Source organism: Tachyglossus aculeatus, unplaced genomic scaffold, assembly GCF_015852505.1.
Source record: "Tachyglossus aculeatus isolate mTacAcu1 unplaced genomic scaffold, mTacAcu1.pri scaffold_250_arrow_ctg1, whole genome shotgun sequence".
Classification (NCBI taxonomy): domain Eukaryota; kingdom Metazoa; phylum Chordata; class Mammalia; order Monotremata; family Tachyglossidae; genus Tachyglossus; species Tachyglossus aculeatus.
The window spans coordinates 4,990-26,164 of NW_024044965.1; the positions used below are offsets into that span (position 1 = coordinate 4,990).

The following is a 21,175-nucleotide window of genomic DNA, read 5'->3' on the forward strand; positions in this document are numbered from 1 at the left end:
GGGCATGTTGAAAGGCAGAGGGGAAGGAACCAGTGGAGAGTGAGCTGTTGAAGATGGAAGTTAAGGAGGGGAGAAGGGACGGAGCGAAGGATTTCATAAGATGAGAGTGAATGAGGTCTGAAGCACAGGAGTAACACTTGAGAGGAGGGAGGAGATCTCATCTGAGCATACTGCTGGGACGAATGGGAGAGGTAGGTGGAGACGGGTGAAAGCCGGGGGGTTGGCGAGGGGGAGGAGTGACTTTGGGGAGCTCAGAACCCTGATGGATTTAATTTTATTTATGAAGTAGGAAGCCAGATCGTGGGGGTGTGGGAAGGAGGAGGGGGAGGAACAGGAAGCCTGAGAAGGGAGTTAATTGTACGAAGAGATGACGGGGATGATGGGCCTGGGTGTCAATAAGGGAGGAGAAATAATTTTGTCAGGCAGAGAAGAGGACAGAGTTAAGACAGGAGAAGGATAAACTTGAAGTGAACGAGGTTGGCATGGTGTTTAGACTTTCGCCAGCAGCGTTCAGCAGCTTCAGCATGAGAGCGAAAGGAAGCGGACAATGGCAGTGATCCAGGGCTGTGTGTTCGGTAGTCCAGCGAAGGGAAAAGGAGAGAGGGGGGTCGAGTTGCGTAGGGAGGGTAGAGTTGAGAGGAGTAATCTGATAATCAAGATTGGGGTAGAGAGGAAAGAGAGGCGAGGTGGGGTGTGAAGCGTTCAGAAAGATGGATGGGGTTGCGAGAGCGGAGGTCTCTGTGAGGAAGTGATATAGATTTACATGGGAGAGGAGTGTGAGTGAGGAGGCAGGTGAGAAGGTTATGATCAGAGAGAGGGATTTCAGAGTGGGTGAGGGTGGAGATAGTGCAGCGGTAGGGGATGATGAGGTCGAAGTTGTGACCACGTTGGTGAGTGGGCGAGGTGGGGTGGAGCAAGAGGTTGGCAGCATCAAGGAGAGATAGAAGGGGGGCGGCGGAGGAGTCACCAGGGATATCCATGTGGATGTAGATGTCTCCGAGGATCAGAGTGAGCATGGAAAAGGAGAGAAGGAAAGTGAGGAAGGGGTTAAAATCGTTAAAGAAGTTCGAGGTGGGGCCGGGTGAGGGGGGCGGTAGATGACGGCTACAAGAATCTGGAGGGGGTGGTAGAGGCGAATAATGTGGGCTTCAAAGGAAGGGAAGGAAAGGGAAGGGGGAGGAGGGATAGTGCGAAAGCGACATTGTGGGGCGAGAGAAGGAAACCGACACCTCCCTCCTTTTCCGGTGAGATCCTGGGGGAGTGGGAGAAGAAGAGGGCCTCCAACTGGAGAGAGCAGCAAGAGAGACCGTGTCGTCTGGAGACAGCCATAGTTTCAGTTAGGGCGAGGAGGAGTAGAGACCTGGGAAAGGAATAGTGCAGGATGAAGGGAGCTTACTATAACGGAGCGGGGTGTTCCAGAGACCACACTAGGCAGCAGCTTGGAGGGAGGGGACGGGGGTGAAGGTTGCGAGGGGTGGGGAGGGTTTGGATTGGGATGAGTAGGCGGGGGCCTAGGTGGGGAGAGTGGGAAGAGGGGGTGCGATGGGAATGAAGAACTGGGGGTGGGGTGGGGGCTTGGATGGAGGGGAGGGAGGGGGCTCGGAGGGAGGACGTTGAGGGTTGGCCTCTGGTACAGAGGGATCCTGGGTAAGGGTTGAGGGGGGATCGGTGGTGGTGGGGAAAAGAGAGGGAAAAAGCTGCGTGGGGAGAGAAGGAAGGGGAATTTGAGGAATGGGAATGGCAGTTGGGAGCAAAGAGAATTGGTAGTCATGGTGTAAATGACAGAACAGCGGGAGGGTTAACAATTGAAATTCAGAAGCAATAAAACAGTAGCATGTATAAGTAGGCGATGGAGTCCCAGAGGGTAGTTAACAATTAACATGCTATGGCAATAATAAAATAGGCAGATGATGATGTCACAGAGAGAAGATAACAACTACTAATACGATGGCACAAAATAAGCAGATGATGATATCGCAGACAGCCGTTAACGATTCACATACGATGGCCAGTAAAATAAGCATGTGATGGACATCATTGAGAGACGTTAGCAATAGTAACAATCAATGGGAATAATAAAATAAGCAGACGATGACACATCGCAGAAGAGCAGTTAACAATTATACGTGTAGAAGCGACCATGAATTGTCCATAGATCAGTCAAATCAGGTCAAAGAGGTTAAATGGCAAGCAGAATCCCGGGGCGCCTGGCAACTTGTCTCGGAGGTGGAGGAGGATGGGGTCCTATGGATGGCAGCTTCATAGAGTAGGGTGGAAACTGTTAAGGGGGGTCAGGAGCAGAGATGCTTGGGGAGAGAAGTGAACAGCAAATAGCATGGGAGGGATGAGTAGGTGCGAATGAGGTTGTCCGTTAATGTAACTTGGTGATAACAAGGGCCCTTTTTCCCGGGGGCGGGGTTCGGAGGGGGAAATGCAGTTAGGTCTGGACCTGGAAGGTAGGTTTGGGGTAATTGGGGGCTCTTCAAGAGTGGTCGCTTAAGCGGTGGGGGGCGCGGGTGGAAGCAGGGGGGACACAATTATCCACAGACGAGTAAGGGGATACTATGATTCGTGAACCAAGCAGGGGAAACCAATATTCCACGATCTAGTAGCGGGACACAATGTCCTGCTATCCAAAGTTGGCAACTTGGGATAGAGTGGAGGTGGTTTCTAGAGGTGAGTTGTAGCGATGAGATGGGGGGTGGGGGCCCAGCCAAGGCCTTCGGTGTGGTCGGGAGGGGAATGTAGATGCGCGGGTGGGGGGGCGCCAAGAACACGGCCACGAGTCATATGCACCCGGATAGCGGGCGGCTGGGGGACGGACAGACGGAGGGTGGGGGTGTGGGGAGAGCCCCGGCCACTCGCGGCGGCGTCCGGAGGACATTGATTCTTCCGGAGCAGCGGGGCCCGCGCGTAGTGTGATGTTGGGCGGGGCCTATCGGGAACGGCGTCCCGTGCCTTCTATGGCGGCGCTCTGCGGAGAGGATCCTACTGGGGAGCAGCAAGGCCGGCGTGGTGTGATGGCGGGCGGGCCTCTCGGGAACGGAGTCCCCGGGACTTCTATGGTCCCTCGGAAACAGATGATCTTCAACAGGGAGGGATGTCACAGAAAAACTGCTGAACAATGTTTGGACCCGCGCAGAAGGACAGGAAAAAGGTTCGAAGGTTGAAAGCTAGACTCCAAGCAGGCCCCCACTGAGCCACAAGGAGGCGCCATCTTCCCACAGGCCATTCTGTTCATGACGACCTCGTAGCACAGGGGGAGGCAGATTGGCGCGTGTTATGTGAGAGCCCAGTCAAAGGACAATCACCATGAGGACAAAATATCCTGTCCTTTCAAAGAAAACCACCCGCGAAGACCTGAGTGGCACAGCTCAGGAAAGAGATGGATGTACGGTCGTTCAGGGAGGTGTGGATGGATTTTGGGGACGGTGACGGATATGTAGCAGACGTCGAAGACGGACAGGTTCCTGAGGAAGAAGTACCATGGGGGGTGGAGGCGCCGGTCGAGGACGATGACCGGCCGACGATGAGGAGATTCCCCGACAGGACCCGCCAGGTAGACCAGGACGAACCAGCGCGGCGTGGACCAGCTGCATCTCCCGGATCTCCGAAAATCTCAGAAGCCAGAAATTCCCCTCACTGTGGAGTTGCTGGGCATGTTCTGCAAGATGTCCTTGGGCATCATGATAGGACCTGATTTCAGACAGGGTATTAAAAACATTCAGGGGAGAAATTCTCATGGCAAGATAATGCCTTTGTCCGGGGATAACACCTCAATCAATCCATTAATCAATCAATGCTATTTATTGAACTCTTACTGTGTGCGTGAGCAACTGTACTATAAGCACTTGGGAGAGTTCACTCTACAACCAGAGTTGGTAGACACGTTCCCTGCCCACAACCAACGTCACTCTAGAAAGGTTATGGTTTCGTCCATTTCGCCCTGCCTTCTGTCTTAAATTCAGGACAAAACGGAAAATTTCCACGTCGAATGATGTCTGTTTTATTCTGAAACATCAGCAGAGAATTGTGTCCAGTGTTCTGCACACGAACACTGTGTGCAGTCAAAATGTTCCACTGACTGATTTTGGCTATGAAAATCTAGAATGCAGGGGTTGTATAATCACAAAACGATTTGTTTAAAGGAAGGCTGGTGCTGAACAATTCACTTTTTTCAGACACTTTACACACAAGCCACTTTCTTCCTACAACACAGCACACTGCATCCAAACAGACTCGTAGTATAGACAGGAAGTTGGCAAATTATCAGGACGGCTTTCCTAGGCAAAACACGTTCCAGCCGAAACAAAATTGAGTCTATCAACTAAGCTATTACTCTCGGAATCTTTTATGGTATTTGTTAAGGGCTTACTATGTGCAGGGCACTGTACTAAGCAAACGGGGGGGGGAATACAAGCAAATTGGATTTGACACAGTCCCTGACCCACATGAGGCACACAGTCCTAGTCCCCATTTTACGGATGAGGTAACTGAGGCACAAAGAAGTTAAGTGACTTGCCAAAGTCACACAGCTGGCAAGTGGGCAGAGGCGGGGAGTAGAACCCCGGGTCCTCTTGATTCCCCAGGCCGTCGTGCCGCTTTCCACTAAACTACAACTGATTTTAATTTTAGATAAATTGTGACGCTGACCCTGGGTCATCCCAGTTCCCCATTGAAATTTCACTCACTTTTCCCCTGCTCCTCTCCGGACTCACCGGCGCCTGTCCTGGGCTGGCGAGCGCCGGACCTCTGCTGAGAGAGAGGGCTAGCTCCATCCTCGTCGTCCTAGACGGGGTGGAAGTGACAGGAAGGTCTGGGCGAAGGGTGAGATCTGTCAGGATAGTTCCTCCCCCCCCTCTCAGATCTCCGGCTGGCTGCGCCGTCCCCTCAGACGACGGGCACGGATTATTTTCCTGGGAAAATTCCCCGTGGGAGGACGGGCCCAGAGCTCTCACACTGAGGCGGCTGACTTTCCGGGGATCTCAGAAGCCTGGATCGCGGGCACCCTTTGGTCCCGGCCCCCAACATCTTAAATAACTGACCATTCCCGTGTGGTTCCCGCTCTGGGACTCCTTCCATGACAACATCAGCAGACCTTAATCATCATTCCGTTTCAGTGATTAATAATAGCGTTCTGTTTAAGCTCTGAGGTTTGGAGCTTCATCAGCATTCCAGGGCTTGGGACCATCTAAAATATGCAAGCAATCCAACTTGGACATTCCCCTCTAGCCTGTAAACTCATCATGGGCAGGGAATGTGGCTACCAACCCATGTTATATTGTTATATCGTACTCTCCCAGCGCTTACTACCAAGGTCTGCACATATTAAACGCTCAATAAATACTATTTTCCCCTTCTGAATTCCTATCTGCATTCTCCTTCCTCCCCAAGCACACCCATCTCACTGTGCCTCGTTCCCAACCTCCCCCCCCATTCAGACCCCTACCCTCACCACCCTTTCCCCCGCTTTTAATTCCCTCTCCCTTCATATCCCACCAGACCACAGGATTTCCCATCTTACAAACTCCTTTCCTGAAACTCTATTAATTCCACGGGACCTTCCCCTGATTAATTTTTTTTCATAATGGTACTTGGTAGTGTTTACTATTTCTCCAGGGACCGTCTAAGCACTGAAGGTACCCCACTAGCTAGTCCAGGTTGGACAGAGTCCCTGCCCTGCATAGGACTTCCAGTCTTAATCCCCATTTTAACAGATGAGGTAGGTTGAGGCAAGAAGTGAAGTGACTTGCCCAAGGTCACATGGCAGACAAGCGGTGGAGGCGGAATTAGAATCCAGTTCCCTCTGACTCCCAGGTCCTTGTTCCTATCAAACTGGGCAATGCTGCTTCCTTGTGCTTCCCTGTCTCAGGAATGCTTAATTGTCCTCGGTCCCTGGCCTGTGTAAAAAGCCCCCCTCCCCATCTTAATAATAATAATAATAATAAACAATAAAACTAATGATATTGTGTTATTTGATAAGTGTTTATTATGAGTCAGGCACTGATACTAAACGCTGGAGTGGATACATGTAAATTCGGTCAGACAACGTCCCTGTCCTCAATGGGCTCACAGTCTCAAACCACTATTTTTACAGCTGAGGGAACTGAGGCCCAACAGGAATGAAGAGACTTGCCCCAAGGTCACATGGGCAGACAGGTAGCAGAACTGGGATTAGAATCCACGACTCTGACTACCAAGCCCTGCTCTGGATGGATGGATGGATGGATGGATGGAATGGCTTGGATGGATAGGTGAATGGTTAGAAGGATGGACGGATGGAAGGGAAGAAAAGATGGATTGATGAGTGACGAAGGATTTGACAAGACAGATGGAGTTTGCAGTCATCCTTTCTTCCCTTTTTCAACTTTCATTCCCAGCAGAGTCATGCTTAAAGAGCGATCATTATTATTTTCATAGTCATTACTAATAATGATATCATTATCAATATTTATTAAGAAGTTGTGTGCCTAAATTGTTCCACCTGCTGGAGTAGAAAACAAAATAATCAGTTCAGACACAATTTCTGTCCCACAGGGGCTCAGAGTGTAAGAGGAAGAGAGATCCTAGGGATGTTAAGTCACTGCCCGTAGGTCACAAAGCAGGCCAGTAGCAGAGCAGGCCCATCAGAATTCGTCTCAATCAATCATATTTATTGAGGACTTTCTCTGGGCCCAACAATGTACTAAGGCACTTAGAAAAGTTCAATATAACAAAGTTGGTAGACATGTTCCCTGTCTCTCTCAATGATCCTACAGGTCTAGAGCTATTCACATTCCTTTAGGCCATGATAAAATTTTTTAAAAAAATATGGTATTTGTTAAGCACTTCCTATGTGCCAAGCACTGCTCTAAGGACAGGGGGGTATATACACAAGGTCATTGGGTTGTCCCAGGTGGTGGGTTCACAGTCTTAATCCCACTTTTACAGGTTGAGGGTAACTGAGGCATGGAGAAGTTAAGGTGGCTCGCCCCAAGGTCACACAGAAGAGAAGGTGGCAGAGCAGTACTTAGAACCGCCCCCCAAACAGGATTTACTAGTTGACGAAGTACTAAATAAATTGGGAGAGTTCGTTTACCAGATTTGTTAAACGCATTCCCTGCCTACAGTGAGCTTACAGTCTTCAGGTACTCTCCCTTCCTTTAGGCCATGATGCCTCCCCAAACTGGATTGTCAGTCGTATTTCAGCCTTGGTCCGCCCTCCCTCCCAGACTATTGACAATTCATCAACGTCCAGCGTTTTATGTGAAACCTGTATGACAGGTTAAGTATCTGGCTAGGTCCAAGGGAAACTCATTGGTTAAGTGGTGGGGTGAGATGATTTGCAAAAGGAAGGAGACACTTTCTGTCCCTAGAGCAGAGGCCGGGTGAGTGAACCTTTTAGGATCCTGCCCCATGGCTGGCCTTCATGTCCAGGTTCTCAGGCTGTAGATGAGGGGAATTCAGGGTTGGAGGCACCACAGAGAGTAGAACAAGGACACCAGCAGATCCATGATCGAAGAAGAGTCCCGAGGGCGACTTGATGTAGGCAAATTCCGCCGCCGAGATGAAAGCAGTGATGACGGCGAGGTTGGAGCAGGCAGGTGGAGAAGGCTTTGGCCCGGCCCTCGGCGGCCGGCATCCTCAGTACGCCCGGAAAATGCGTATCTTACGATACAGTGATGAAAATCAAGCAGGCGACGGACTTACACTACCCCAGCGGTGACGCTCACGTCGACGGCGACGTATTCCTTAGGCAGATCTTCAGCAGGAAGGGGACGTCTCAGAAAAACCTGCTGGACCGATGTTGGACCCACAGAAGGACAGGGAGAACGTCCCAGCTGAACACATTACTGTAAACAGGCCCCCACTGAGCCATGAGGCCGGTCGCCATCTTCCCACCGGCCATTCTTTTCATGACGACCTCGTAGCTCGGGGGAGGCAAGATGGCGGTGTAGCGGTCATAGGACATCGACGCGAGGACAAAATGTTTCTGCACCTGCAAAGAGAAATCACCAGACAGGACCTGTGCCTCCACAGCCTAAGAAGGGAGATTTCTCTATGGTCCGTCAGGAGTTGTGAATGGATTGGGGAGCAGTGACGGAGATGTAGCAGAGATTGGCCACTGACAAGGTGCCTGAGGAAGAAAGTACATGGGAGTAGTGGAGGCACTCGGTCGAGTGGCGGTGGAGGGCGACGATGAGGAGATTACCCATCACGGCCAGCAGGTTAGACCAGGAGGTACAGAGCAGTGTGGACCAGCCTGCAGCTCCCGGACCTCCGAAAATCCCAGCAGAGGTCCACTCACCGCTGGTGATGTTGGGCATTTTTGGAAAGCAGCATTGACTTTCTGCAGTGGATGAGAGAAGAGACAAAGTTAGAGTTCGTTGATGGGAAGAGTGAAGAAACTGAACAAGACATTTGTTGGTGATTCTCTATGGAAAGGAGACAGTTGTTGAACTAAAATGATCTTTGAGTTTCATATCCACAGCAGGAATAAGGCAAGATCCAGATTTTCACATTATTTTGGTCGATTTAAAGTGAATCCCTGAGATTGTCCCCCCCACAACCACGCCAACAGACTAAGTAGAGAGGTTCCCTACCCACATCTAGTTTACAGTCTGGAGGGAGATCTTTTTCTACCTTCGTCTTCAACCCTTCCCCACTGCCTGAACTGTTCGCTGCTTCCACTACCAATTAGTTTGCGTGCACGCACACACAAACAACACACACACACACACACACACACAACAGAGAGAGAGAGAGGAGAGAGAGAGAGAGCTTCTAGCAAAGGAACCTGATTGCAGCAGCTTCTTGTAAGAGGAAACTTGAATTAGTTCAGTAATATGTTATTAAGCTCTTACTGTGTGCAGAGGCAATGTACTAAATGCTGGGGAGAGTACAATAGAATAATAAACAGATACAGTCCCTGCCCACAACGAGCGTACAGTCTAGATGAATAACGGATTGTAGATCGGTTGATTTCAGTGAACCTTCCAAAAAGAACCTTCTTATCGGTGACTCCACTTTCGATGCTTCCTACCTCCGACCCCATGGCTCCCACCCCTTCCCTTTGGCCTTGAGAATGCACCCTTTTCATTCCCCAGCCCGAAGATATCTCACCATCGAAGATCCTCTGGAATTCCACCTTCTCAAGGAGGTTTTAGCTAATTCACTTCTTCCCATCACCTGTCAGTGACCATCTCCAGACTTAATGCATCCGCAGGACCCTCAGGTTATTTATTGATGCTGAAGATAAGGTTCATTACTCTAGACTGTAAGCTCCTTGTAGGGAAACATGTCCTACCAAACTCTTTTATATTGTATTCCTCCAAGAATTTAGTACAGTGCTCTGCCACACAGTAAGCATTCAATAAGCTTGATGATTCCTTTTCCCAGAATTGCACTTATCCTCCAAATCACTCTGAATAATCAAAAAACCGCAGACTACCAGAAAGATGAATCCTAACACCATTTGCCAGTTCAATAGCAGAGGAGATTTTTCTTTCACGTTGAAATATAACACTCAGCATGATGGACGTCGCAAATAAAAGAGGGCCAATTAGAGGGTTAACCAGAGCTACCACCCTCTTGGACGCCCTGACCTTGGGGCATCACCCCGGGGAGAAGCATCCCGGGGCCGTGGAGAGGTGGCAGGGGCCGCTCGTGGTTGTCTGTACAGGATAAACACCAAGTAGCGGCTGGGATTAGAACAAAGGACCTTCTGAGTCCCCAGGCCCATGTTCTAATCTGCTGTATGACTTGGGCAAGTCTCTTTACTTCTCGGGGCCCTCAGTTACCACCTCATCTATTAAAATGCGAATGGAAAACTGTGAGCCCCACGTGGGACACGGACTGTGTCCAACCGAACCGTCTGGTATTTATCGCAGCACTTAGTACAGTGCCTGGCACATAGTAAGCGCTTACAGATACCATTAAAAATCTATTGAACATTAAAAGTACCTTTTGCACTCTAAACCATCAGGGCATTATTGAGCAGGGAACAGGCGCTGAGATGGTCTTCTCTGTTTTCCCTGCCCCCGGCAGCTTTGTGAGTCCCGACGAGAGGTGGAAATTCCGATTCTGTGGGAAGAAGAGCAGTCTTGCATGTTCGCAGTGTTCAGAGGGAATCAGGAAGGAAGGAGATTTATTCATGGGCATGGAAAAGCAGAAAATCTATCTGTTTAATTGTATTTATTGAGCGCTTACTTCACCCAGCTAAGCACCTGGAAGAGTACAATATGAGAGAATTGATAGACATGTATTCCTTCCACAAACAAGAGCCTTAATTCATTCAATCGCATTTATAGAGCCCTTAGTGTGTGCAGAGCACTGTACTAAGCGCTTTGGAAGTACAAGTCGCCAACATATAGAGACGGTCCCTACCCGACAACAGGTCTCACAGTCTAGAAGGGGGAGACAGACAACTAAACACAAACATGTAGACAGGTGTCAAAATTGTCAGAAATAAATAGATTATAGCTATATGCAACATCTTTAACAAAATAAATAGAATAGTAAATATGAACAGGTAAAATGGAGTAATAAATCTGACAAATATATACAAGTGCTGTGAGGAAGAGAAGGAAGTAGGGCGCTGTGCGGGGATGCGGAGGAGGAAAAGAAAATGGAGGCTCAGTCTGGGGAATCCGAATAGCCCTGGGAGTCCAAATCAGTGAGTCTGATTTATTGAGTGCTCAATGTGTGCAGAACACTGTACTAAATGCTTGTGAGAGTCCAATGTAACAGCAAACAGACATTCTTTCCCCGCCAGACCTGGGTCCTAATCCTGGCTCCAACGACTTGGTCTGCTGGGTGGTCTTGGAGAATTCACCTTAACTTCTTCTGTGCCTCGGTTTCCTCACTTGTAGAAACTGGGATTCAGTGCCTCTCCTCCCTCACCCTTAGACTGTGAGCTCCCTATATGGGGAGAGGGAAGATGTGTGACCTGAGTACCCGTCTATCTACCCCCAGTGCTCAGCACAGTGCTTGGCTCAGAGTAAGTGCTTAACAAACACATTTATTATCTTCCCCTGAAATGGAAACCCTTGTTGTCCCAGTACTTTTGCTTACCGATCTTCATGACCTAGCAGCAGAATGGTGCAGAGAATAGAGCACATGCTGGGGAGTGCAGATGATCCTGGGTTCTAATCCCCGCTCTTCCGCCTGTCTGCTGTGTGACCTTGGACAAGTCACTTCACTTCTCTGTGCCTCTTTTACCTCATCTGTAAAGTGGGGATTTAAGAATGTGAGCCCCACATGCGACAGGGGACTGTGTCTGAATCCAATTTGCTTGTATCCCCCCTCGTGCTAATACAGTAATTGACACATAGTAAACGCTTAACACAATACCCCATCATTATTATTATGACACATTATCATTAACCCTTTCGTTGACCTCCCACATTCCACCTCTTGCCAATGGATCACAATGTTCTTGGGGGACAGAGGCAGGGATTTTTAAAATATTATTTATTAGGTGCTTACTATTTGTCAAACACTCTTTCTTAGAGCTTGAATAGTTACCAAGTCAATTAGGTTGGACACAATCTCTATCCCCACATGGGGCTTCACAATTTAAATAGGAGGAAGAACGGGAGAAATGAAGCACAGAAAACGTGAAGTGACTTGCCCAAAGTCACAACAGCAGACAAATGATGAAGCTGGGATGGGAACCCAGGTCCGCTGTCTCCCAGGCCTGGGCTCTTTCCACTAGGCCATGCCTGCTTATCTTGGTAAAACCTCACGAAAGGCAATGACTATTCAAATCCCCATTGACACGAGTCATTCGTGTCCCCACCAATTAGGAAACATTTCTAGCCACTAACTGATTTATTTCAAAAGAACGGCATTGAGTTAGGGCTGAGATTTAAATTTCAATTGTTTTCAATTTTCAGGATTGAGAACAGATTGAGTAAGTGCAAATGATGTGCTATCTCTCCGTCATTGAAAACTTGAGTCTATTAATTAAATCGGTCTTGTGAAACAATATTATTATTATCATCATTAATAAGAAGGAATAGTAACTATTTACTATTTACCAGCGCTTAGAGACAGTGCTTGACACATAGTAAGTGCTCATCAAATGCCCATTAAAAAAATTATCCTGCACTTAACTATGTGCTAAGCTCTGGGGTAGATACAAGGTTATGTGATGGAAATAGTCCCTGCGCTCACACGGGGTTCACAAAATCTATCTTTAACCCCATTTTACCGAATGAAGAAACTGTGGCCCAGTAAGGAAAATGACTTGCCTAAGGTCACACAGTAAACCAAGAGACTTGAACAAGGGTCCTCCTTGAATCTCATGTCCACTAGGCAACACTATCAATCAATCCATGAGTCACTGGTATTTATTGAGTGCTTACTGTGCACAGAAACACTGTACTAATTACTCGGGAAAGTCCCAATGGAACAGGATTCCTTAATATTTTCTGTCCTACCCTTATTTCTACCCTTTCACTGAGTCTCACCCCTAGCGGGTATTGCCAGAATATTCACACCCGATAGCTACATTTTTAATAATTATAAATGATGATGGCATTTGTTAATCGCTTTGTAGGCACCGAGAGCACTGTTGAAGCACTGATAAGTTTACCACTAAGCATCGTTTCCTTTTTCCTAACAATGGGCATATAATAACCTCATCCAGGCTACCCTAATGCAATCAATCAATGATATTTATTGAACACTTATTGTGTGAAGAGCACTGTACTAAGCACCTGGGAAAGTACAATACCAACAAAGATGATAGATGCGTTCCTTGTCCACCACAAGCTAAGAATCTTCAGGGTAAGACAGGCATAAAACTAGACTGCGGAAAGGGGAAAATAGTACAGTATTAAGGGTATTTTAGTAACCAGTTAATCCTATTTATTCAGTGCTTCACTGTGTGAAGAGCACTGTACTGAGCGCTTGGAAGAGCACAATAAAACAAAGTTAGTAGACATATTCTCTGCTCACAACGGGTTTACAGTACAAAGGGGGAGACAGACATTAATCTATCCATCAATGGTATTTATTGAATGACTTACTGTGTGCAAAGCACTGTACTAAGCACTTGGGAGAATAAAATAGACACGTTTCCCTGCCCACAAGGATCCTGCAGTCTATATGGGGAAGCTAGGCTTTAATCATAGCGGAAGGTGGGAAAGTTGATTAACACACATCCGGGTAGCATAAAGTGTCTATCAATAGATACATACGTATACGTTATACGTAATTCAGGATACGAAGTTTAGGATTCCTTGGATATGTGCCCCCAGGGGTATTTTAGAGAAGCAGCCCTGGCCTATTGGAGAGAATATGGGGCCCTGGGTGTCAGAGGGACCTGTGTTCTAATCTTGACTCTGCCACTTATGGGCCAGTGTGACCTTAGGAAACTCACTTAACCTTCTCCACGCCTCAGTTCCTCGATACCGTTCTTCCTGTCTACTCAGACTGTAAGCCCTATGTGGGACCTGCTTATCTTGTTAATAACCCAGCGCTTAGTTCCAGTGCTAGGAACGTGGTAAGCGCTTAACGGATACCACAATTTATTCTCACTGTCTGATTCTTGTCCAGATATCTGTTTTCCCTCAGTGGAGAGTTGCCTATTTTAGCTGCTACCTTTCCGGCCCTTCTCCAGAACTCTAGACCAATATGATTCAAGATGTTAGCCCTTTCTGAACTCTGGTCTTTTCCCAGAATCCTCCTTACCTCCTCCTTTACGTCCTTGTTCCCTCAGGGTGTAGATGAGTGAGTTGAGGGTGGGGGCCACAACGGTGTAGAAGAGGGTGAGGAACTTGCCCAAAGTCCCAGAGAAGGAGCTGTTGGGCCAGATGTAGACCACCCTGATGGACCTGTAGAAGAGAGTGACCACCAGGAGGTAGGACCCGCAGGTACCCAGGGCCTTCCTCCAACCCTGGGGCGACTTGATCCTCAGCATGGCCCAGGCGATGGACCTATAAGAGACCGTGATCATGCTCAAGGGCAGGAGATTCAGGACCAGAGTGCCCACGAAGAGCTGGATCTCATTGGCACGGACGTCCACACAAGCCAGCTTGAGCAGGGCGGGTATCTCGCAGGTGAAGTGGGGAAGTAGCTGGTGTCCACAGCGGGGCAGGAGGAAGATGACGGTGGCCTGAATCGCGGTGTCCCCCACCCCACACATCCAGGGTAATCTCACCAGGACCTGGCAGAGCCACGGGTGCATGGCGGTGGTGTAGTGAAGGGTTAGGCAGATGGCGGCGACTGTCCAAGACCATGACGGCCAGAAGGATGCATTCCGTCGACCCCAGGACCAGGACGACGTACAGCTGGGACCGCACAACCGACCACGATGATGGTCTTGGAGGGGCCCCCGGAGGTTCCATAGAAGTGGGGGGACGATGTCAGTGGTGAAGCAGTGGTCCTCGAGGGAGAGGTGAGACAGGAAGAAGTACATGGCGACGGAGATCCAGGCGGTGTTGCCCACCAGGGTTAGGAGGTAGAAGATCAAGACAACCACGAAGAGGATCTTCTCTATATGGGGCTGAGCAGAGAAAATCCACCAAGACAAAGTTCTCTGCAGAAGTGTCATTCGGGCATCATCCTCATACTTGTAGGAAGAGCCGAGGGAGGCAGGGAGGTTGAAAAGGATGAGAGAAAGAGGGAGAGGGGAAGAGAGGAAGGAGGAGAGAAAAAATAATAGAGTGAGGGAGGGCAGGGAGAGAGAGAGGAGGATGGGAAAAAGGATGTAGGAAAGAAGAAAAGGAGGGGAAAATGAGAGAGAGGGAGTGAAGAGAGAGAGAGGAAGGAAAACGTTGTGAGAGAGAGTGAGGGAAAGAGAGTTCCAAGGGAGAGATAAAGTGAGAGGGAAAGAGAGAGAGAGAGAGAGAAAAGGAATGATTGAGAGAAAGTGTGAGGGGAGAAAAAGCCAAAGAAAAAGTGAGGGAAAGAGAGCGCGAGGGCGAGAAAAGGCAGGGACAGAGAGAGAGAGGGGATCATGAGGGGGAGAAAAAACAAGAGAGCAAGGGAGTGTGAAATGGAGAGAAAAAGAAAGAAGGAGGAAACCGAGGGAGTGGGAGATAAAGGTGCGAGAGTGAGGAGGAAGAGAAAAATAGGAGAGGGAGGTGAAGGGAAAAGCATAAAGGAGAATAAAAGCAAGTGAGAGAGAGGGAAAGCAAGTGAGAGAGAGAAAACGTATGAGAGAAAGTGGGGGGAAGAAAAAACACAAAGGAGAGAAAAAGTGAGAGAAAAGGGAAAGAGGGAGAGGGAGAGAAAAATGGGACAGAGTGAGAAGGGGAAACAGCGTGAGAGAGCAAGAGAGAGCAGGAGAGAGAGAAAACAAGAGACGGAGAGAGCAAGGGGAATAGAGTGGGAGAGGGAAAGAAAAATTGAGAGTGGGAGAAACAGAGCGAGAGGGAGAAAAAAAGTGCAAGAAAGAATGAGAGGGAGAGAGAAAAACGAGAGGGACAGAGTGATAGAGAGAAACATAGCAAGAGTACGAGAGAAAAAAATGAGAGCGAGCAGGAGGAAAAGAGAGCGAAGGAGAAAAGCGTATGAAGGAATGAAAGGGAGAGAAGAACAGGAGAAAGCGAATGAGAATAACCAGAGAAAAAGCAAGGCAGTAGTCGCGGTAGGAGTAATAACAATAATAATAATGGTATTTGGTAAGAGCTTATTATGTGCCAAGAACTGTTCTAAGCGCTGGGGTAGATACAAGGTAATCAGGTTGTCCCACGTGAGGTTCACAGTCTTCATCCCTGTTCTATAGATGAAGTAACTGAGGCACAGAGAAGTTAAGTGACTTGCCCAAGGTCACCCAGCAGTAACACTGATGGAGCCCCCTGTGCAGATTCAGTGATGTAGTAGGAATGATATTTGTTTCACTCTTGCTATGTACAAAGCACTGTACTGAGGTGTAGGAGTGAAATAGGTTGGGTCATTGGCCTCCAGGTAGGTCCGATTCTAAGATAATAATAATAATAATAATAATAATGAAAGTAATATTTGTTAAGCACTTACTATGTGCCAAGCGCTGTTTCTAATCACTGGTGTAGATAGAGGGTAATCAGGTTGCCCCCACGTGGGGGCTCACAGTCTTAATCCTCATTTTACAGATGAGGTAACTGAGGCACAGAGAAGTGAAGTGACTTGCCCAAAGCCACACAGCTGGCAAGTGGCGGAGCTGGGATTAGAAACCCATGACCCCCTGGACTCCCATGCCCGGGCTCTTTCCACTGAGCCACGCTGCTGTCCCGGGTCCCCTTCTGGACACCCCGGCTCCAGAGAAGGGTGGTAGGATGTGGAGAGGGGCGAGAAAAGGGGAGAAAAATTCGATCTCTCGAAGAAACATGAAACTCTTTGAATACTTACGCTGGAGTGGAGAATCTTCCAAGGGTTCTTCTCAGCTCAGAAAGGGAAGGGTTTTCATTCTGTCTCCTCTTGAGCCAGGATAAGAGTCAGTAGCTGACCCTGAAGCAGGACGGATTGAGCGTATATTCCTAGAAGGAATTTCTGGTGGTGTAATACTGAAAAGGGAGAAGTAGGATATGGACTCTGTATACCAACAGGTTCGAACAGAAAATAGAGAGAAACTCGATTTTCTATCCATATTTCCAGCGTGGTACCTCTCTGACCCTCCTTCTAATCCTCCTCTGTTCCCTACCACGTTTTCCGGGGACCAATATGTCTACCAGGTCTGCTATATTGGACTCTTCCCAAGCAATTAATACAATGCTTTCTTCACAGCAAGTGCTCAATAAATACCACTGATGGATTAGTTCTAGCTCGTTCGCCCATTCATTCATTCAATCATATTTATTGAGCGCTTACTGCGTGCAGAACACTGTACTAAGCGCTTGGAAAGCGCTTTTAGACTGTGAGCCCACTGTTGGGTAGGGGACTGTCTCTATGTGTTGCCAATTTGTGCTTCCCAAGCGCTTAGTACAGTGCTCTGCACATAGTAAGCGCTCAATAAATACGATTGATTGATTGATTGGAAATTATAATTTGGGCCACGGTGGGGACAATCTCTACCCAACAACGAGCTCAAAACAAGACAAAACAAGAACACAGCAGTTGTTATGTGCTTACTATATGCCAAGCACTGTACTAAACGCTGGGGTAGACAAAAGATTGATCAGGTCCCACATGAGGCTCACAGTCTAAGTAGGAGGTAGAACATGCATTGGATCTCCATTTTGCAGATGTGGAAACAGAGTAATAAAGAAGTGGGAGTGATTTGCCCCTAGCATTACACAGCAGATAGCAGACAAGTGGCTGAGCCAGAATTAGAACCCATGTCCTTCCGACTGCAAGCCCACGCTACTTCTCACCCCTCAGCTCTTCCTTAGCGCCTTCCACCCCCAGCTCCCCGAGATCGATGGGAAGCTCAGCTCACACTATTTGTTCCCTTGACTCTCACCCAAGCAACTTCTGGACTCACATTTAGAATTGGGCCATCTCTGGCTGGGTCAGGGCTCGTAATTGCGGGCTAGTGATGGCCTAGGCTTTCTCCCTGATTTCTTCAGCATCTGGGATAATAATCTGAATAAGAATATGAATAATCCACACAGGGTAAACTAAACCATAAGCTCCTCATGAGTAGGGACCCTGCCCAATGTTGCACTTTCCCCTGCTCTGCACAAAGGAACGCTCAATAAATAATCTGGATTAGTAGCCCATATAACCGGAATTCCATTTTCCTAAATACCGTCGAGGCTACAGATTGTGCGGGGTGGGGGGAGTGTGGGGGTCTCTGTTTCACCCCTAATCACCAGTCCTGGTGCAAAGAAAAGGCAAACAGATTCTCACTCTGGTTCGGGAGAAACGATTCACTGGATGGGCTGAGTAGGTCTCAGTGTTAGAGATTCTATCCTCAGTCTCGTGAGTGATAAGGTGAGAAGGAAGCTGAGCTGGAAGCAGCTGAGCTAGGAGGCAGAGAAAGGATTATCTCCCAGCCCCTTTTTCCAAATCTCTTCAAGAGTGGGTGGCCGGTGGAAAGAAGGTCAGGGATCGGGCCGACGCCCGAGGAAATTAATTCCTAACCGTCGCCTCTGCTCTACAGCTCATCATCTTTCCAGGGCCCTACTGCCCTTTCTGTAGGATCTTGGGGAATTGAGAGAGGCAATCAGGAGATAAGGACCGGACTGTCTCTCCAGGTGCTCTTCACATTTGAGGCTTGGGGGGGACCAATATTTCTGGAGCACGGGATCGCCCGATATGTTGGCACAGATCGTGAGGGCCCCCCTGGGATTCTCCCACCCTCCAGATATAACAATAAGTCAGGCACAGAGGGCGACCAGTGCAGGGACTCCTGAGAGAGAGTCTTGGGAGAAAGATGCCTTAGCTATCAGCTTCTGAGTACTTCAAAGCATTCTCAAATTCATTAATCCCGGTACTGCCACTTCAGCTGTGTGACTTTGAGCAAGTCACTTAACTTGCCTGTGCCTCAGTAACCTCATCTGTAAAATGGGGATTAAGACTGTAAACCCCACATGGAACAACCTGATAACTTTGTATCTACCCCAGCACTTAGGTCGGCGCTTGGCACATAGTTAGCGCTTAATAAATACCATTATTATGATTTATTACTATATATGATTGAGTGAATGAATGAATAATGGCGTGGATAGCGTAACAAGGGTCTTCTCCTTGATCATCATCCTTCATTCATCCATTCATTCAATCGTATTTATTGAACGCTTAGTGTGTGCACAGCACTGTACTAAGCGCTTAGAAATTACAATTCAGCAATAGAGAGAGACAATCCCTGCCCACACAGGACTTACAGTCTAGAAGGGGGAAGAAAGACATCAAAACAAGTTAACAGGCATCAATATAAATGAATAGAATTGCATATATATATATATATATATATACGTATATATATATATATACATATATATATATATACGTATATATATATATATGTATATATAAATTAGAGAAGTAACATGGCTCAGTGGAAAGAGCACGGACCTGGGAGTCAGAGGTCATAGGTTCGAAACCCGGCTCCGTCACTTGTCTGCTGTGTGACTTTGGGCAAGTCACTTAACTTCTCTGTGCTTCAGTTACCTCATCTGAAAAATTGGAATTAAGACTGTGAGCCGCATGCGGGACAACCTTGTATCTACCCGGCCCTTGGCACATAGTAAGCGCTTAACAAATACCAAAATTATTAAATTATCATTACTATTCATCTACATCTTTTTGCTGGACCTCAATCTTTCTGAATTCTTCCCCCCACTGCTCCTGCTAGATCACAATTCTTATGGCTGCAGGCTCTCTTTCCCTCCTTGGCTCTTGTTTCAGCTAACATTAGCAGAACTGTGCAGGATGTGTGAAGTTCTGGGTGCATTGCGAAAAGTTTAGTCTTTCATTTCCATTTATGGCTTTAGCTTCTGCTGAGACAAAGGCCATTCTGTTTACAGACACCACCCTTTACTGCTTCTGATTCTTTCTCCTGCTTCTTGTTGTTGTTGTTACTAAGCACTTACTATGGGCCAGACACTGTACTAAGGGCTAGGGCGGATGAAAACTAATCAGGTTGGATGCAGCCCCTGTCCCACGTTTGGTTCACGGTCTTAATCTCCATTTTTCAGATGAGGCAACTGAGGCTTGGGGAAGTGAAGTGACTTGCCCAAAGTCACACAGCGGGCAAGAGGTGGAGCCGGGAGTAGAACTCAGGGCCTTCTGACACCATGCCCTGTGCACTTTCCACACTTCACACTGCTACTCAGGCGTGTATGCATTGCTCTAGAATTACAGGTCTGGGTGGTTTAGTTCAGGGGATTCTGCTTACATAGTTTGTGAGCTCTGTGTGGGCGGGGAACGTTTCTACCACCAGGGTTGTATTGCCCCAAGTGCTTAGTACAGTGCTGTGCACAGTGCGCGCTCACTAAATAGCATTGATACCGTCAAATGGAGTTTGTTTCAGGGTTCCACTAGCGAACTGGGAGTGATTACCATGTGGGACAGAGACTGTGTCCAACCTGATGAGTTTGTATCTACCCCGGCGCTTAGTTCAGTGTCTGGCACATAGTAAGTGTTCAATAGCTACCATTAAAAAAAGATAGTTGAATTGAATGATTGATTGCCTGAGCCTTCCCTAGAAGAAGAGAAAAGAAGAAGCGTGGTTTAGTGGAAAGAGACAGGGCTTTGGAGTCAGAGGTCGTGGGCTCTAATCCCGGCTACGCCATTTATCAGCTGTGTGACTTTGGGCAAGTCACTTAACTTCTCTGTACCTCAGTTCCCCCATCTGTAAAATGGGGACTAAGACTGTGAGCCCCACGAGGGGCAACCTGATGACTTTGTATCCACCCCAGCGCTTAGACCAGTTCTTGGCACAGTGTAAGCGCTTAACAAATACCAACAATATTATTATTATTAAGAAGGTGACATGCTTCCTACAGGATTTTTCCCCCAAAGGTACCTGTCCCTAGGATGAACTTCATATGTCCCTGTTTCTCAGAGCCATCCTCTCACTCCCAGCACCCTCCTCAGGGCGGCACTCACATCCCCGTTCCTCAAGCTGTAGATGAGGGTGTTCAGGGTGGAGGGGGAACACCGTGTAGTACACGGACACCAGCAGGTCCAGCTTGGAGGAGGAGTTTGAGGGCGGATGGAGGTGGGCGACACTTCCCGTGGAGATGAATAAAATCACCGCAGCGTGGTGGGGCAGGCTGGTGTAGAAGGCTTTGGTCCGGCCCTCGGCGGCCGGCATCCTCAGCACGGCCCGGAAGATGTGCACGTACCAGACGACGATGGAGACGAGACATGAGATTTTCGGAATGGCGGAGAAGACCGTGACTCCAATCTCCTGGAGGTTCCCACTGGATCCCGAGAGTTCCATCATTTGGGGAGCGTCACAGAAGGAATGGCGGATCACGTTGGGCCCGCCGAAGCCGACGGAGAAGGTGGTGGCCACGTGCGTGGCGGCGGCCATCTTCCCACAGGCCCCTTGGTCCATGATGACCTCTTAGCGCAGGGAGAGGCAGATGGCGGTGTAGAAGTCGTAGGACATCGCCGTGAGCCGGGCCACCTCGACACCCGCAAGGGTGATTACTAAAATAACTTGAGAGATGCAACCCGGGACAGAGATTTATCTGCGGCTGGTCAGGGAGTTGTGGATGGATTTAGGGACGGTGACGGAGATGTAGCAGAGGTCGAGGACGGACAGGTTCCTGAGGAAGAAGTACATGGGGGTGTGGAAGCGCCGGTCGAGGGTGGT

The 21,175-nt window shown here is 48.4% G+C and overlaps 1 protein-coding gene across 1 annotated transcript; it reads right to left on the reverse strand.

The window, feature by feature from the left end:
* Nucleotides 1–8,048: 8,048 nt before the first annotated feature.
* On the reverse strand, nt 8,049–20,890 carry LOC119923768 (olfactory receptor 2G3-like). The gene is made up of 5 exons (XM_038743022.1): nt 20,700–20,890; nt 20,431–20,542; nt 14,296–14,491; nt 13,678–14,211; nt 8,049–8,242 (listed from the first exon to the last, which is right to left on the reverse strand). The coding sequence occupies exons 1-5, from the start codon at nt 20,888–20,890 to the stop codon at nt 8,049–8,051; spliced, it is 1,227 nt and encodes a 408-aa protein (XP_038598950.1).
* Between the last annotated feature and the right edge of the window lie 285 nt (nt 20,891–21,175).

Bases quoted from the DNA above. Each gene is read 5' to 3' on its own strand.
- LOC119923768 (XM_038743022.1), bottom strand. From the start codon at position 20,890: ATGGCCGCCGCCACGCACGTGGCCACCACCTTCTCCGTCGGCTTCGGC. The intron at 20,543-20,699 runs GTACGTGCACAT...TCCTCCTCCAAG, and splicing joins CTCGTCTCCATCGTCGTCTG to CTGGACCTGCTGGTGTCCGT. The intron at 14,492-20,430 runs GTGAGAGGATGG...TTCTCTGCTCAG, and splicing joins CCCTGAGGAGGGTGCTGGGA to CCCCATATAGAGAAGATCCT.